At 34.3% G+C, this 17728-nt stretch overlaps 1 protein-coding gene across 2 annotated transcripts; it reads left to right on the plus strand.

Annotated features, from left to right (window-relative positions):
* The first annotated feature begins 89 nt into the window (after positions 1 to 89).
* orc1 (origin recognition complex, subunit 1) lies at positions 90 to 17100 on the plus strand. Of its 2 annotated transcripts, none has more exons than XM_056460099.1 (18): positions 90 to 241; positions 1209 to 1341; positions 2661 to 2788; positions 2878 to 3050; positions 3424 to 3802; positions 3972 to 4200; positions 7426 to 7488; positions 8942 to 9043; positions 9871 to 10105; positions 10187 to 10293; positions 12604 to 12705; positions 12844 to 13015; positions 13105 to 13212; positions 14500 to 14649; positions 14738 to 14857; positions 14933 to 15102; positions 15242 to 15329; positions 16513 to 17100. In XM_056460099.1, the coding sequence occupies exons 2-18, from the start codon at positions 1244 to 1246 to the stop codon at positions 16705 to 16707; spliced, it is 2619 nt and encodes an 872-aa protein (XP_056316074.1). In that variant the 5' UTR covers positions 90 to 241; positions 1209 to 1243; the 3' UTR covers positions 16708 to 17100. The 2 variants fall into 2 exon arrangements, with proteins under 2 accessions (XP_056316074.1, XP_056316073.1); XM_056460098.1 differs by having other exon boundaries at positions 1223 to 1341.
* Positions 17101 to 17728: the final 628 nt, after the last annotated feature.

Raw genomic sequence — 17728 nt, forward strand, 5'->3', positions numbered from 1 at the left:
CGGGGGGAAAGCTTGCGTCACATCCGAAAGGTCAGGCAGATTTTTGTTGTCCAATCAAAAAACCTTCATACGTCATCTGCGCGCGAAAAGTTGTGTGCATTTGCTCTCCGTTGTGTCGTAAGATGCGTTTTATTTCACACGTTTCAGTTTTAATCTTAGGGTTTCTTAGTGTGACTGAGACGGAGTAGTGCTCTACATATTAACACGGATATTCGGCGTGGTTGCATCACTTAATCGCCTGGTAAGTAAGAAAGAGAGGCGCTGAGGATTTAATGTTGTGTACATAGCAAACCATTGTGACGTTTAATACAGAAAGAAGATGGTGGCTATTTAAAAGTTTGAAAGCGTTCTTTTTTCTTCCAGATGAGCACATGATTGTATGTATATTTTTCATTTTTTAAGTAGTCATCAATATTGTTATTGTTAAAAATTTGTTTAGATAAACAAACAATCCTGTTTTGACTATGTTTAACTGTGACGAGTAACATTGAGGTAAAGTTGGTTTTATGTTCGCACATTCGATCAGTGACAGCTTGTGACATGTTCCCTGTATTGTTTAGCATGGTACTTTGAAAATTCGGCCTGAAATCAAGTATAACTATAACTTAAAAAGTAAAACTTCAAAACAAAATTAGCACTATTTAACTGTGAACAATGTTGTTCCTTGATAGCCATTGGATGCTAATATGATTTCCTCTTTTTAGAGTTTGCAAGTAATACTTTTCTAAAATTATATTATTAAGGAGAAAGTCTGAATGTGTGAATAAAAAACAACTTTACCTCAATTGTACCATTCCCATGATACTTTGAATATTCGGTCTGAAATCACATGTATGTATGTATTGACTTGAAAACAACATTAGTACAATTTATTTCACCATGAACAATGTTGAACTTTGATAGTCATTGGCCGATTATTTAATTTAACTATTTAAATTTTGCAAAGATTATTTTTGTGAAATTATGTTATTAAGGAGAAATGCGAATGTGTGAATATGAAACCAACTTTACCTCAATACGAGTAACTACCGTCGAAAATGTTCATTGGTCATTTGTGGTCATTATATATATATATATATATATATATATATATATATATATAGAGAGAGAGAGAGAGAGAGAGAGAGAGAGAGAGAGAGAGAGAGAGAGAGAGAGAGAGAGAGAGAGAGAGAGAGAGAGAGAGAGAGAGATGTGTGGTTTTGTAACAGATGTTGTGCATCAGTCTTCATCTCAGATCTGCAACATGAGCCGCTACTTCACAAGGCTGAGAATGAGAAGAACTTGCAAATGGAACGGCAGACCAGTGGGTGAAGACAGGAAACTCAGAAGGCAATACTATGGGCAAGTGCATTTATCACATCTTGATGACCGCCGTACAAGTAGAAAACACACACACAAGGAATTTAGGAAAATAGTTTGATTGTGAGGCCTTGAAAAGTAGTTGAAGCATTTAAAGTTTATCTGAAATTGATCATTCTGTGTGAGCTTACTCTACCACAGGTCTACAAATAAAATATTTTTAGAAAGAATTAGTGAAAGCAAGAATAAACATAAATAAATAATCATAAATGGATATTTGTTTTGTAGAATAAGGTTACAAATGAACACTTTTCAACTGCAATTTGAAGAAGGTTTAATTGACTTTATAGAGATGGCAGCTGCACTGTTATTTCTACATACAGTCAAATATGTTGTAGTAAAAAAAAAAATAGTAAAATATGTTGATTTTTGTCAATCTTTAATGCTTTGTGACAATTAGGGGCTTTAAAAAAATAGGGAAACTTCTTGGCTTTTTACCCAAGTCTGAATGAGTATTAAATATCATATTATTATACGTACATAATTAAATATCTCTCTACATATCCCTTTAGATTTTGGATCACTCATACAGATGTTATGTGTGTGCAATTGTTTTGATTAAGGGAAACGAGCAACATTTTTAGTTTCCTTTTTATTTACTCTGTAGACGTTCCCATTTATATACAGTAAGTAACCAATATTTGGTTTTGCGCACTTGAAAATGCATTTGAAATATACAACAATTTAGCTAATTTAGATCTATGATATATCTATCTGATTGAACAATGTTGGGCCTTGAAAATTAGGCTGATAAAAAAGTTTAATTAGCATTAAGAACTGATAGAAACTTTAACGTATCCTTAGAATGTACATTTGAGTATTTTTTTTTGACACCCTGATAATTATTTTTAATTCTGTTGTTTGGTCAAGGGAAATGTTATACATTGGTATGTTTGATTTCAACCTTTCCTCTAAATAAAACCGATATCAGTTAAGGTTCCCCACATTTGGCTTTTCACTACTAGAAATGTATAAGATTTAACATAATTTAAAATCAGTGCACCCCTCTCTCAAATTAACCCTTAAATTATAGTGGATAATTTACTAAATATTCCATTTAATATTTTGGGTTTTATCACCTATTAGGGATTAAATTTTCATCAGACCAAAAAAAACCCTGAAATGTAATTGACTAAAATCTATTACTCATTCTCTGTTCTAAAATGTCTAATAGATCATGGTGAGAGCAGTCTCTTTAAAATGTTGTGTCTTACATCATTATTCCATAATTATAGTAAAAGTCATTAGTCATGATTTAAGTCAGAATCTAACAGCAGTAATTCTTCATGATTCTCAAATAGATCCATGTCGATTTCTGTGGACGGAAGAACAGAAGATATGACCATATCTCTAGGGCAGTACATTTTGATTGAGGGCGAAGATGATGACAATCCTTATGTGGCACAGCTTCTCAAACTTTACACTGATGGTACTTTTATGTCCTTTTTAAAAAAATAATCGAAACATATCAACAGTTAAACTGCAATCAGTGTTGGTTAATCTAACGTTTGTACTCAGATTCAGGAAAGAAGAAGACTGCTATAGTGCAGTGGTTTGTGCGGATGTGTGAAGTTCCTCAGAATAAGCGCAAGCTTCTGGGCAGAGACCCTCACCCACAGGAGGTTTTTTTCTATCAGGATCTCTCTTGTGATAATGAGGTGGATGGAGAGAGCATTCTTGCGGCAATACAGGTGAGCATAGTAAAGTTGTAGGAGTCATGTAATGAAGAGATAATATTTTTACACAATAAAAAAATTTACTTTTAAAAAAAAGGATTATTAATACAATCATTTAGTTTATCCTGAATGTTTTCTAATTATTTCTAAATATCATATTTGATATTATTAATGTACCTAATTAAATTTTAAAACTGTATTTTTTAATTAAATACATGGGCTTTATTTATTGTATTTATGTTTTTAAAGTACTATTATTTAGTAATTTAGTCATATTTGTCATATTTACTAATATTTGGTTTTAATTGTATATTTTACTTCCTGATCAGATTTAATGTTTAATTTCAGTAATATTTAGCAGTAATATTATAAATAACTTTGAATTTAGATCATGTACATCGCACCTGAGAATCCTTTTCCAGAGGGCAAAAGCAAAGACATGCTATTTGTCAAACACTCATGGGACACCAAATCCTTCCAAGTGGTGGATCCTGAGCTGATAGAATCTTCTCCCAGCCCTAAATCTCCCCCGCCATCTTCACGGGTCCCTCAGGCTCGTCCTCTTCCAACTCCAGACCCCTCAATAATGAAAAGGGCCATAACAGGCGCTATTACCCGCGGCAGCATGAGCACCGGAAAAATGAACTCCACTGAAGCAGAGTCTCTACATTCTGCTTCCAAGCTCTCAGCAGCTAAAGCTCTTAGTGAAAAGAGGAGGAGCAGAGCTTTCTCGGGGCCACATGTTCGCAAAAAGCTGGAGCTGTGCAGTGAGTGCCTTTCATCCACACACACACACACTATATATATATATATATATATATATATATATATATATATATATATATATATATATATATATATATATATATATATATTGCTTTTAATGGTTTCGATTGCAGTAAACTGAATGTCTCTGATGTACTTGCATTGTTGTAGGTCCAAGCAAAAACATGTCCCGAGATGATGTTCTGGGGGAGATTTTGGATAAACACATCGATACGGAGAAAACACTGATGTCTAAGATGAACACGTCTCCATCGGGCCGTATTTCTATTTCTATTAGACTGACTCCACTTAAATTTAATGAGGAGCAGATCTCTACTCTGTCATCACACAGCCCTGATAAACCCACACTGACTGCACATGAAAGTGACAGTGCTACCAGGTACATCTTTTTACATCTGATATTGTCTTTTGTTTCTTTATGTAATGTACCAAAGTCGTTTTAGGATTAAGGCCAGATGGGTGAAAATGTCCCCCTGTATTAGCTGAATTAGCTTAGAAACCATAGATTGCTTGTAATTATATTAATGAAATGTATAATATCCACTGGGGACATGTTCCCTCTGACTTTTTATGATTTTTTAAATCTGTGTGCTGTTATTGCTTGGGATGGACTGAGAAAGTCTGTGTGTTGATGCTTAGATGAAAACAGGAGATGGGAGTTGGTTGATTCAGTGCTTTGAATAATCATATTTTCTGTCAAACAGAATATGTCTACACCAGTTGATGTTCATTCACAGCACAGGTGTTAAACTCCTGGAGGGCCGCAGCTCTGCACAGTTTATTTCCAACCCCTAATTACACACACCTGATCAAACTAATTAAGTCTTTCAGGCTTTTTTGAAATGTACAGGTAAAGCCTAGTTCACACTACAGCATTTTTAAGCCTGATTTGAGCCCAAAGATTGGGCTGTGATCGGGGCTTGGCAGTCTTTATGTATGAACTACTGAACAACGTGTCAAAGAGGCTGGCTGAAGCGTCGCCAACACCTTGCAGACGAAAATCCAATATTTTAGCATCCTGAATATTCCAGAGCAGTCGGCCGACTCGACTCGGTCAGATGTAGTGATGAGCTGCAGCCAATGAGAGAGCAAATCAGCATGAGCTGAATGGCTGTGTGCTCAGGAGCTCAACAGAAACGTCTGTGATTGGCCAGAATGGGCATCGATGCACTCGCTTCATTCTGCGTTAACACGGACACAAGAGTTGGCTATATTAACATTGAAACTATAATTCTGTTATATTCTTTATTAGAATGATCATACTGGTCATTCTGACCGTTCTCGTGTCATATTTACATTCAAAACTTCTTTTGAGATCTTAAAATTAAGCTTTGAATGTCTGTCATCATATTTGATGACACCATTACCCTAAAAATATAATCTTTCTTTGGTAATACAGCCTAAAAATATGTAGTTAAGATACTAGAACACGTGCAAAGGTCTGGGGCTCGCTTTAATTTTCACTTTAACAGGAGCTTTTCGCGGCATGGAATATGCTGCTTTGAAAGATATATCTGAAGTAAATTTCTGTTTTTGCTATTAGAAAGTTGTTTATGCAAGCAGAAAGTTGCTAGGCAAAAAATGCACGCATATTTAAAGTCACAGTGAAAAGTAGCAGACATACATGCAGTCATTTTGACCTTGTAATCAAAAGTAGAAATTCTCAGTTCTTTACGGTTTTGTAATTAAAAAAAACAGCAATGTTAAAAAGAAATATTTTGAAATATTTCTGGAAATGTTCAGATATTTAGGAAATGTCAGGGTTTTATAGATATGTTAGTTTTATTTCAAAGAGTTATTAAATTACAAAAATTAAAAACTCTGTATTCCTCTACTTGAACCTTGCAGATGAGTGATTGATCCGCTGATGCATCAGCTGTCTGACAATGTTTTTAAATGCTCCCTTGAAAGCTTAAAACTCTGTCAGTGATGTAATCCAAACACAAGCAGCCAATAGTGTTCAACCTTTTCTGATGACTCCTCCCTCAATTATATTGTCTGTGGTTTGGTAGCTTGATTGAGCTGTTGGCGAACAAGTTGTTGTCAGATCATGTAGTGTGTGACCCCCCCCTCCCCCCTCCTTGTGAATCATTTAGGTAGTGTCGCGTTGTGTGAACACCACAACGGTTAAAAGCCACAAAATCAAGTCATGTAGTGTGGACAGCACGGCGATCTTCTGATGTTTAAAATCCTGTAGTGTGAACTAGGCTTAAGTGTGTTGGAGCAGGGTTGGAACTAAACTGTGCAGGGCAGCGGCTGTCCAGGAAGTTTGACACCCCGGTCTAAAGTTTAGGACTTTGTGCTGCACAGAAAATAAGCATTAGGATTGTAAATTATTTTATTTTTATTTTAAATTAGTAAAATAATAAAAAAAAAGATTTTTGTAAAATTTAAATTTTGATTGTGTTCCTGCAATTAATATTGCAAAATTGTATTTCAACACGCAGTTCATAAAGAGCTTTCTTCATTTTGTTTCTTTTAGATTTTTAGATTATTTTGAAGTTAAATGTATAATCTGTCTAATTTTCATTTTTCAAATCAAGGTTTTTATTTATAACGACAAATAAACAGTATCTTGCTGGTGCTACCTTGAATGGTTTGGTCGTCTCATGGATGAATAAATAAGACTAAAATCTTTGATTCATTTATAAATAAAACAAGTCAGTCATCATAAATGAATCCTCGATTCTCTTGATTCGTTCAAAAAGAGATTAATTCAGAAATGAAACTCTAAAGGCTCTAAAAATTCTTTTTTTTTTCTCCATATCTTGAATTTTATAGGCATTATAACTGTTAAGGCTCTCAGGATGTGCCTAATGTAAAAAATGTTTTATTATGATTATTATTGGCTTGTATAAATAACTATAAATAAAAGCATAGTCTTGTTCTAAAAGTCGTGCTGCCCTCCTAGTGTCTTTCTCGGGGTGCCGTCACTGGGTGATGATGACCCAGAGCCACTCAATAATACTGGCAGAACACCACGCAAAAGAGAGGCAACTCCCAGAAGAGCAAGTGTAAGGGGGTTGAAGTGAGTCATGTCCCTCTATTGCTGCACAGAGAGAACACCGGCTCATTTTCTGGATGATGTTGGGGTTTCATTATGCCTGTTTCACACATACTCTGCAGTGTGTATGGCTCACCATTTGGACAATTTTTGTCAATCTATATTTCTCAATATTCAGTGCACTTGCTTTATCCATAGGGAGTGTGAAAGATTAGCTCCATTTAACAAGGGCAAAAAAGCACAAACTTCAAATGCTGTGTGTGAAACGGGCATTTAACACATCAAGTGGTGATGTGGCTTTTTTCTGTCACAATTTAAGCACGGTTTATTGTAATTCACTCGCAGTTATTTTAATCCACACCACTGGTGCACCCTGCTTCACTTTCTTTATTAGTTAATACGTTTAAAAAAGAACTGTTTGCGCTAAGTTTTTTAAATATTTAAGTTTAATTGAAGTTAAAGTTAAGAACTTAATGATAGAGTTGGCTAACAAATTGCTAAACTAGTTTCTAAAGTGTTTTTATGGAAACTGTTTTTAGTACACTGAAAAAACACAAGTTATAACACAAGTCTAACTATGCCTGTCTGTTTTCAAACCAGGGCAAGAACTCCATCTAGGAGGAAAGATTCAGCGACACTCAAAGAACCAGCACTGGCAGCTTTGTAAGTGTTATATTGCCTTAACTATATCTGTTTGTTTCTGTCCGTACATAATGTACTGATCTATTAAATGTTTTACATGTTACATTTTGTTCCTGGTCAAATTCAGATTTTGCTCATTTTAATTTCACCTATTAACTGGGCTTTTTTTGACCAGCAGGGGGCAGATTTAATGGCATGTACTGTGTAATGTGTGTAAAGCTGGTTTTGATGCCTGTGGGCTTTATCATACACCCGGTGCAATAAGGCGCTAGACCTGTTTGCCCTGACGTGTTGCTATTTTTAGACCAACGCAACCTGAATTTTACTGTTTTCCACCATGTTGTTTAAGTGGAAATTTCATTTGTGCCACTTAGTGGACTCATGGGTGTTTCGGTCTAGAAAAGAGGTGTGTTAAGGCACATTGTTGGTGCCTTGCTATTTTGAGGAACTAAAATAGACTGCAATAGACCAGCTGAAAGCTGGATGTACAGAAATACGCAAATATCTTTACAAATGAAAAATAATTAAAGGATTAAAATATAAAAAAATGATTACTTTCTACATAAATATAAAAACCACTGCCTTCATCTAGGGGGCTTTTTAAAAGTTTATTCATGACAGTTTGCTTTTTCATAATGCTGTTATTATTATTAGCAGTATTATTTATTATATGCATATTTATATTTTGTCCACCTGTCAGGTTTTGGACCATATGGGGCATAGCATGTGTCTTTGGATAAAACATATAATAGGTTTTTTTGACCACACTTTATCATTGTTCATTAATTAGTTTGCTGGCAATTAGAAATGAATTAATAAATAGTTTTGAAACAAATCTTTGCGCTTAACAAACAAAAATTAATTATGTAAGCTTATGGATGTCTGTGTTGACAACACGTTTCCTTATTCACAAAAGAAAATGTAAGTAAAGGCCGATTGGAGCAGACTCATTCTTTATCCTCTCTCTGCAGATGTTGTTTAACTGTTTTCTCACAACTGTTTAACTGTTAGACCATGCGCTGTGGCGCAGAGCCTATTTTTCTGTCCTTAAAATAGCAAAAGTGGATTCGGATATGCCCTTAATGCTTTTGCGCCCTGCGCTTTAGACTTTACACCTAGATTGTTAAAATAGAGCCCTGTGTCATCATTTGAACTCCTACCTCATTTTTTGACATTCGATCATCCATAGCAAGTTTGACTTTTTACATTTATAAGAAGAATTCACCCCAAATTAAAATCTACTGTAATCCTGTACCCATTAACTTCCAAAGGAGAAACTAGTACTATGGGAAACAATGGTTACAGGTTTCCAACATTTTTCACTAGAAAAAGTGGATCTGAAGTTGAGTAAATGACAGAATTTTCAGTTTTGGAAGAACTATCCCTTCAACTCTGAACTTGCAGTGGTGAGAGATTGCCTTTTTTGTTTTTAAAATAGTATTAAATTATACTTCATATTTTGTGTACACTACAGAGCTGAAGAGGAGCATGAAGATACGCCTGCCCAGACTGCTGCAACTCCTCGCTCTAAGAGGAAATCTGCCCAGCTTGTGTCCTCGCGCATCAGAAAGCAGCTGTAGGTCCCAGATTGGCTACCAGTCAGTTAATAGAAAATCATCTAAGTTGCATAAAATATATAGTCAATAAATCAATTTTTTTTTTTCATTTCAATTCTATTTTTTTCTCTTTTTTTATTTTATTTATTTTTTTTCTTCTATTTTCTATTTTTTTTATTTTATTTATTTATTTTTTTAAATATATTTATTATCTGTTTTTTGTCCTGTCTCTGTTATCCTGTTGCACTGTAGAAGCTCTGTCACGAAAACAAATTCCTCATATGTGTGAACATACCTGGCAATAAAGCTCTTTCTGATTCTGATTCAAAAACATATTTTACAATCAAGTTTCTTATTTAGATGTCGGCCCTACACTCCGAAAAATGCTTTTCTTTGAGTTTTTGTCCTGTTTTTAGTCTAAATATCTAAAAACTCTTGGTTCCAGAAGCATTTTGTAGACTTGTAAAAATATTTTCTTGTTTTCAGAAATGTCAAAATTAATTGAGTTTTTACATGAAACAAGCTAAATAATCTGCCGATGGGGTAAGCACAATATTCTGATTTCAAAGCAAAAAACAAGATGATTTAGCTTTTTAAAGAAAAACATGCCTAATTTTGACTTATTTCTGAAAACAAGACAATTTTACATTTCTAGAAAATGCTTTTTGATTTTATTTTATTTTTTTAGACTAGAAACAAGACGAAAACTCTAAATAAGAAAAACCTTTTTGCAGTGTATTTTTAATTGCATCATCTGTAAGTTGTTTTGCATGTAATCGTTTATTTACTAAATTCACCCATCTTAAGCAGACAGATTTGAAGCAAATGTTACTGTCTGTCTTTAAAGAAATCTAAGTGCCAACAAGTTTGACCTGCAGTCAGATGGTGAGGATGACGATGAGGACGACTGCTTTGTACCTTCCAAGATTGACCTGCAGAGTAGCAGCGACGAAGAACTGGAGGCAAATGTTGACAGCGAGGATGAACTTGTAGTGAAGAAGCGCAGAGGTTCTCGAACACCCCAGGCTACAGATAAAAGCTGTTTCTCTGCTAGGACCCCACGTAAAACACCCAGCAAGAAGGTTAAATTAGCTTTTTATGCAATGAACATTCTTTTAAACACATAAAGATTGAATTAATTAATATATATATTTGTAATCTAGGCTGCTCCATCCACCCCACGCACACCACGTCACGCCACCCCCAGCATACCCAGCAGGACTGCACCTGCCAGGAAACCAGGGAATGTTCTGGAAGAAGCACGTGCACGGTAATTATCAAGAAAGATGAAAGAATTTCCTCACAGATTCCACAAAAATTACACAGAACGTTAATAATAGGTGTGAGTGGTGTTTATTGTCAACAATAATATTGTTATAGTTTATTATAATTATTAATAATGTTAAAGCTGACTTTATTCACTATGTAAAAATAAATAAATACAATTTTGGAAGGCATAATCTGCTTGATTGGAATAATAGAATGCTGTTGGAATGTCATTATAATTCATAATAACATTAAAAAGTTATTATGAAGTTTTAATAACATTAAAAAGTTATTTAAGTAATTAGAGTATATACCTGAGATATTTACTTGCTTGCTTTATTCATTTCAAAGGGAGACTCATAAATTCCAGCAGTATCTATAAATAAGTGAAAGATATAAACAATTGCAGAATATATATACACACATACTGAGTGTATATACTCATCTGAATGTGTATATGTATGTATGCAGTACAAAGCAGTAGGGACACAATACAATAACAATTTCACAAATGCAGATAATAACATATAAAACCAACTAAAAACAAGCACCGTAATTTTGAACTATTGACTGAATTGAATTTTTAAAAGATGATAGTGGAATGAAAGTGTTGAGCTTTAAGTTCTGCTGGAGATGAGTCCAAGCATCAGCAGCAGAAAACTGAAAAGAGTAGCGACCAATGAAGTGCGAACTTTGGGTATTCAAAGGTTAATGAAATTACTAGAGCGCAGATTTCGACGTGTTTCCTGATTGTTAAGAATTGACTGTAAATACAGTGGAGTTTTTCCAATAAGAGTTTTGTAAATGAACAGAAACCAATAATATTGTCGACGTGATTGAAGAGAAGGCCAATTCAGTGAAGAATACAGTTGACAGTGATGAGTATTAAATGGTGCACCAGTGACAAAACTATTTGCTGCATGAGAAATAACATCCAGTTTGTGAAGAAGAGTTTTTGAAGTTGATCTGTAAATTAAATCCCCATAATCCACAATTGGTAATACTGTTAATTTGACCAAATGCTGCTTTTGAAGAGTGTGTAAAGAAAGATTTGTTTCTGTAAAGAAAACCAATGCGGGCTTTAACCTTTTTGAGCAGTTCATTTATGTGAGTTTCAAACGTCAGTTTGTAATAAGTGCTGTAAATATTATTCACCAATTGTAGTGTAGTTAAGTGATATAAATATGTCAGTAAAGTAGTAACAATTGCTAGTTTCTGTATATACCAGTATTCATTCATTTATTTTCTGCTTAGTCATTTATTTTCTGCCTTTATTAATTTGGGGTTGCCACAGCGGAATGAACCGCCAACTTATCCAGCATATGTTTCACGCAGCGGATGCTCTTCCAGCTGCAACCCATCACCGGGAATCATTCATACACACATACACTGCGGACAATTTAGCTTACCCAATTCACCTATACCACATGTTTTCGGGCTTGTGGGGGAAACCAGAGCACCCAGAGGAAACATACACCAACACGGGGATGCAAACTCCACACAGAAATGCCAACTGACCCAGCCGATTCTCGAACCAGCAACCTTCTTTCTGTGAGGCAACAGCGCTACCCACTGCGCCACTGCGTCGCCTGCATATGCCAGTATTGATGATAATTCCATATGATACTGATTTTTATATTCAATTCATGTTTGTTTTTATAGCTCTTTTACAATGTAGATTGTGTCAAAGCAGCTTAACATAGAAGTTCTAGTAAATTGAAACTGTCAGTCCAGTTTTCAGCATTGAAGTTCAGTTTAGTTCAGTTCAGTGTGGTTTAAATTTCACTGCTGAAAGTCCAAACACTGAAGAGCAAATCCATCGACTCGTAGCTCCACAAGTCCCAAAAAAGTCCCAACCAAGCAAGCCAGTGGCGACAACAGCTCAACAAATAAGTAAATCTCAAGAGAGTTACATTTATGACTCAGTATTTACTTTTTTCTCTCTCCCCCTTCTCTAAATGGTTCCAAACAAATCAGGAGCAGAAGATTTGTGCACTTCAGAACCACACTGCAGTATAGAGCATATCAACATATTGAGAGAGCTAATGATTCATTCAATGATCCTTTCATATTGATAATTGTTATTTCTAAATTAATCAGACATTTTTAGTAATTGAAATAACTTTTAAAGGCAGGGATTTGCTGCCACCTACTGACCTTTTCGTGTCATATTTCTTTATTCATGACAGGCCTAAAGCACAAAAACACTCTCAGTAAAGTAGTTTATTAGTCTATGTAAAAATGGACAAATCTGTTTGTTATTGTCACAACCCTAAATTTGAGAATCTTGTTTTGTTTTCTTTTTTGGTAACAGGTTACATGTTTCTGCTGTTCCTGAGTCTTTGCCATGTCGCGAACAAGAGTTTCAGGACATCTACAACTTTGTGGAGAGTAAAGTCATTGATGGCACTGGAGGGTAAGATTCTGCCATTCAGATTTATTTTATATCTGTGAAAAAAGTTTTTTTTTTTATGTTTAATTGCTGTTTAAAAAAATTAAAATGTAATTTTAAAGACATTATTATTTGATATATTTTTTAATTTTTATTTTGCAGGTGTATGTACATCTCAGGTGTTCCTGGAACGGGCAAAACAGCCACGGTGCATGAGGTGATCCGATCTCTTCAGCAGGCTGCAGAACAAGATGAGATCCCTCACTTCAACTTCATCGAGATCAACGGCATGAAAATGACAGACCCACACCAGGCTTATGTACAGATTCTGCAGGTCTGTATGCTGCCCATTTCCTGTAATCATTTACTCCGATAGAATAGCCTTAAACTCTATTTTTATTTTTGTTTGTGGTTTGATTGTAGAAACTGACTGATCAAAAAGCAACATCTGATCATGCAGCTGCTCTCCTAGAGAAACGCTTCAGTGCTCCTGCGCCCAAAAAAGAGACTACTGTGCTGCTAGTAGATGAGGTGAGACATCAGCTGATTATTATTATTATTATTATTATTATTATTATTATTATTATTATTATTATTATTATTATTATTAAGTTCTAGTTTCCTGTTCTCCAGGATAATTTTCGAAACACACCTGTAATAATGTTCACCATGATATTGTTAGTATTTCTTCTGCAATTATGACAAAGCTGTTTATTTTTGCATTTTTATTGGAAGATTAAATTCACACTAATTATTTTTTCTGATTCTAGAAGTTTTAAAAAGGCGTTCTTAAAATATGTATGTATGTATGTATGTATGTATGTATGTGTGTGTGTGTGTGTGTGTGTGTGTGTGTGTGTGTGTGTGTGGATAGATAGATAGATAGATAGATATAGATATATAGATAGATAGATAGATAGATAGATAGATAGATAGATAGATATAGAGATATAGATAGATAGATAGATAGATAGATAGATAGATAGATAGATATATATATAGAGATATAGATATCGATAGATAGATAGATAGATAGATAGATAGATAGATAGATAGATAGATAGATAGATAGATCTATTTATAAATAGTTCTAAAAATATAATTGAGTTCACATTGAGTTTACACTTACAACTGAGTTGGCATTAATTTTGGTTAGAGTAGGTTAGGTTATTTACATTTATTAAGTAAAACAATTTCTTAAATGACATATAATATTAAACCATTGAGAAACTACAAGTATAACTGATACAAAATTAAAAACAGCAAAGAAAAACACAGGTTTATTTTATTATACAAGTTTTTTTTATATATTACACAAGATTTGTACGTTAATAAACAATACAAATCCTACAAACTTTTCACTCTTAAGGAGCTTAGTTTAATTTTGCCATTTAAAGGTTTTAGCATTTGTAGTATTTAATAATGTACAAAAAAACTTGTTTGTTTGGTTGCTGTTTTTACATTTGTATCTGCTGTACTTTTTATTTTTTAGATTGTTCAGCCATAAAAATAGCCTTATATTTTGATATGGTGAATACATTTTTTATTAGATTGGATTAGATTAGATTCAACTTTATTGTCATTACACAAGTACAAGGCAATGAAATGCAGTTTAGGTCTAACCAGTTCAATAGCAGCAAGTGCAGAACATAGGTATAACTTATAAAGTGCAATTACAGAAAAACTATGGTGATATTTACAGATGGATGTACTATGGACATTATAAACAGATTGTATTAACTATGAGCAGAGATTTGCAATAGATGAATAATGTATTATGTATATTAACATACATTCTTATCTCGCTTTCTTTTTCAGCTTGACCTTTTGTGGACTCGTAAGCAGAATGTGATGTATAACTTGTTTGACTGGCCAACAAGGCGCAACGCTCGTCTGGTGGTCCTCACTATTGCAAACACTATGGACTTGCCTGAGAGAATCATGATCAACCGTGTTGCTAGTCGATTGGTAAGACCAGTTGATGAGTTTGAAATACCTTTCAATCAAGACTCATAATTAAGGAAATTAAAACAAAAGCATGTTTATTCACGTTCAGGGGCTGACAAGAATGTCCTTCCAGCCATATACATTTAAACAGCTACAACAAATCATCACATCAAGACTGAACAGGGTAAAGGCTTTTGAAGAAGATGCTCTTCAGCTGGTCTCAAGAAAGGTTAGAGATCTTGGTGTATAAGATGATAGCAAAAAATGCTATCCGTGTAAACGTGTGACATTTGTGATGTTCTAGGTGGCAGCGCTTTCAGGTGATGCACGACGTTGTCTTGATATCTGCAGACGGGCCACAGAGATTTGTGAGCACTCTGGAATTCAGCAGAAAGGCAGTGGATTGGTGGGAATGAGTCATGTGATGGAGGCATTGGATGAGATGTTCTCCTCTTCCTACATCGCAGCCATAAGGTGAAATACAATTGAGGAGAAAAATATGAAATGTGGCGGAAGAAACTTTCCACAATAGAAAAAGTCTCTGAAATTGTGCAAGTGGCTCCATTGTGTGACAAAGTGAACTATTCTGATCTTATTCTGCTGTTTGTTGTAGATCTGCATCTGTTCAGGAGCAGCTCCTCCTGAGGGCTGTTATTGCAGAGTTTCGTCGCCTGGGTCTGGAAGAGGCTACTTTCCAACAGGTATCTAAACACAACTAGAGTATAACCAACCCTTACGGGTCAGTTCACCCAATAATGAAATTCTGTTATTTTTTTATGTTATTTCTGACCCTCAAGTCTTTCCAAAGCCCCTGAGATCTTTGTTCAACTTAGGAATACAAATTAACAAAGACAGCAATGGTCTTGTCACAGTCCAGAAAAAAAAACCAGAACACCTCTTCAGAACAGAGCGTATGCCTTCTGTGGTTCAATATGAATTTTATGAAGCTATGAGAATCCATTTGTGCACACATCAGCTCGACAAAAATGCATTTTAATACCTGATGTAAACAGGGCCTATTATAATCATGCAATGTTTGCATTAAACATACAGTCGAAGTCAAAACTATCACAAATTTGATTCTTTTTTTTTTTATGTTTTGATACACATTTACAGAAATGGACAAATATATAAAGTTTCCCCACATTTTACTTATGCATACAAAATGAAACCTAAAATGTTCCTTCTATATTTATTGAACATGAGTATATACTTATATACATGAGTACAGGTATTCTTGGTTTAACTACAGAAGGAAAATAAAAAACAAATAATACTTGCATACACACATACATACATAAATACATATATGCATACATGCATACAGTGCTCAGCATAAATGAGCACACCCCATTTTGAAAATATATATTTTGATTCTTTTCTGAGTCAATATAGGCAGTATATTTTTGTGCATTTAAACATAACTGATAACAGAAATATTAAAATAATATTTTAGTCTCCAAATAGCTTTAGAAAGAGAAAAATAATACATTAAAAAATTCATGTCAAGTATTGTAATAAAATTACTGTTTAATATTTTTTTCTCTTGATTTTTGCATTTTTTATTTATTTTTATTTTTTTTCCCCAACGTATAATTTTAGGCTACTAATTTTTATGGTTTTATCGTTAGTTATTTTGTTAGATTAGCTGCAGATTTGACTTTAGTACTGACTAATCTAATGTAAATGCTTATATACTGAATTTGTTTGCTTTCCACTCAAAGGACCTTAAGAGTAATTCCCATGTTTCAGAAAATAGGTTTTTCTTATTCTGTAAATTATTTCCTATAACATTTTTTCTTGATATATATTTTTGCCTGAATTAAGTTTTTTTTTAACTATAGTATAATAATAATAATTAAATGCTGAATTGTTTTTCTTCAGGTGTTTGTTCAGCACCAGGCTCTGTGTCGCGTTGAGGGTTTGCACCCGGTGAGTGTATCTGAAGGGTTATTGGTCTGTCAGAGGCTGGGCTCCTGTCGCTTGCTGCTGCTTGAAGGAAGCCGTCTGGACCTCTTTCTCCGAATCCGTCTCAATGTTAGTCAAGACGATGTGCTTTATGCCTTGAAGGCTGACTAAAAACTCAGCCATGCCGTCTAGCATGTTTCAGGCTTTTTTGGAGATCCACAGCATAATTTTATGAACCATTTATTGTCTAAAATGTTAAAATAAATTATCAATTTTAATGGTTAAATTCTACATGTAGTTCTGTAAGCACATTTTAATATGCGCATTCTTTGTGTGTTGTACTTGTATCTCTTGGCTTCAAATCATGTCTTCACGTTCAAGCTTAAATGTCTTTGGAAAACTCGCACAAAGGCTTTATTATGAAGCATTTTAGTGTGGGAGAGCGAGACTCACACATTTCTTGATTGTCATTTAATGATTCACATAAAATATAAATTTTTCATACAGCGTGCCAAAATGTTGGATGTTTCAGATTTTATGCAATAAAGCTATTGACTAAACTGATCACAAGACATTGTTATTGTGCCCTTGTCAGAACAAGATAGACAGACAACTTATTACAAATGTACAAGTATATATGCTGAAGAATAATTTTAACAAATATTGCTAATATTAATAAGATATTCACTGTTAAATGCATTTAAGATCTATACAAAACACTGATCAAATCATGAAATTTCAGCAGAAAAAAAGGTTTAGCCAAACCATTTATCCTTCATATTAGCTTGAGTCTGGCATGAAAGACTTTGTGCAAAGTGCAACATTTAACTTCACCATATAAGCTTGGTAACAGTTGTATGGTGTACATTTAAGACAAAGGAAGATACTAAGCTCTCCGGCCACTTTATTAGGTTGACCTGTCCAACTGCTCGTTAATGCAAATTTCTAATCAGCCAATGACATGGCAGCAACTTGATGCATTTAGGCATGTGGACATGGTCAAGACGATTTGTTTTTGTTCAAACTAAGCATCAGAATGGTAAAAAAAAGGTGATTAAAGTGACTTTGAACGTGGCATGGTTGTTGGTGCCAGACGGGCTGCTCTGAGTATTTCAGAAACTGCTGATCCACTGGGATTTTCACGCACAACCATCTCTAGGGTTTACAGAGAAAGGTCTGAAAAAGAGAAAAT

Source organism: Danio aesculapii, chromosome 6 (assembly GCF_903798145.1).
Source record: "Danio aesculapii chromosome 6, fDanAes4.1, whole genome shotgun sequence".
Taxonomy (NCBI): Eukaryota; Metazoa; Chordata; class Actinopteri; order Cypriniformes; family Danionidae; genus Danio; species Danio aesculapii.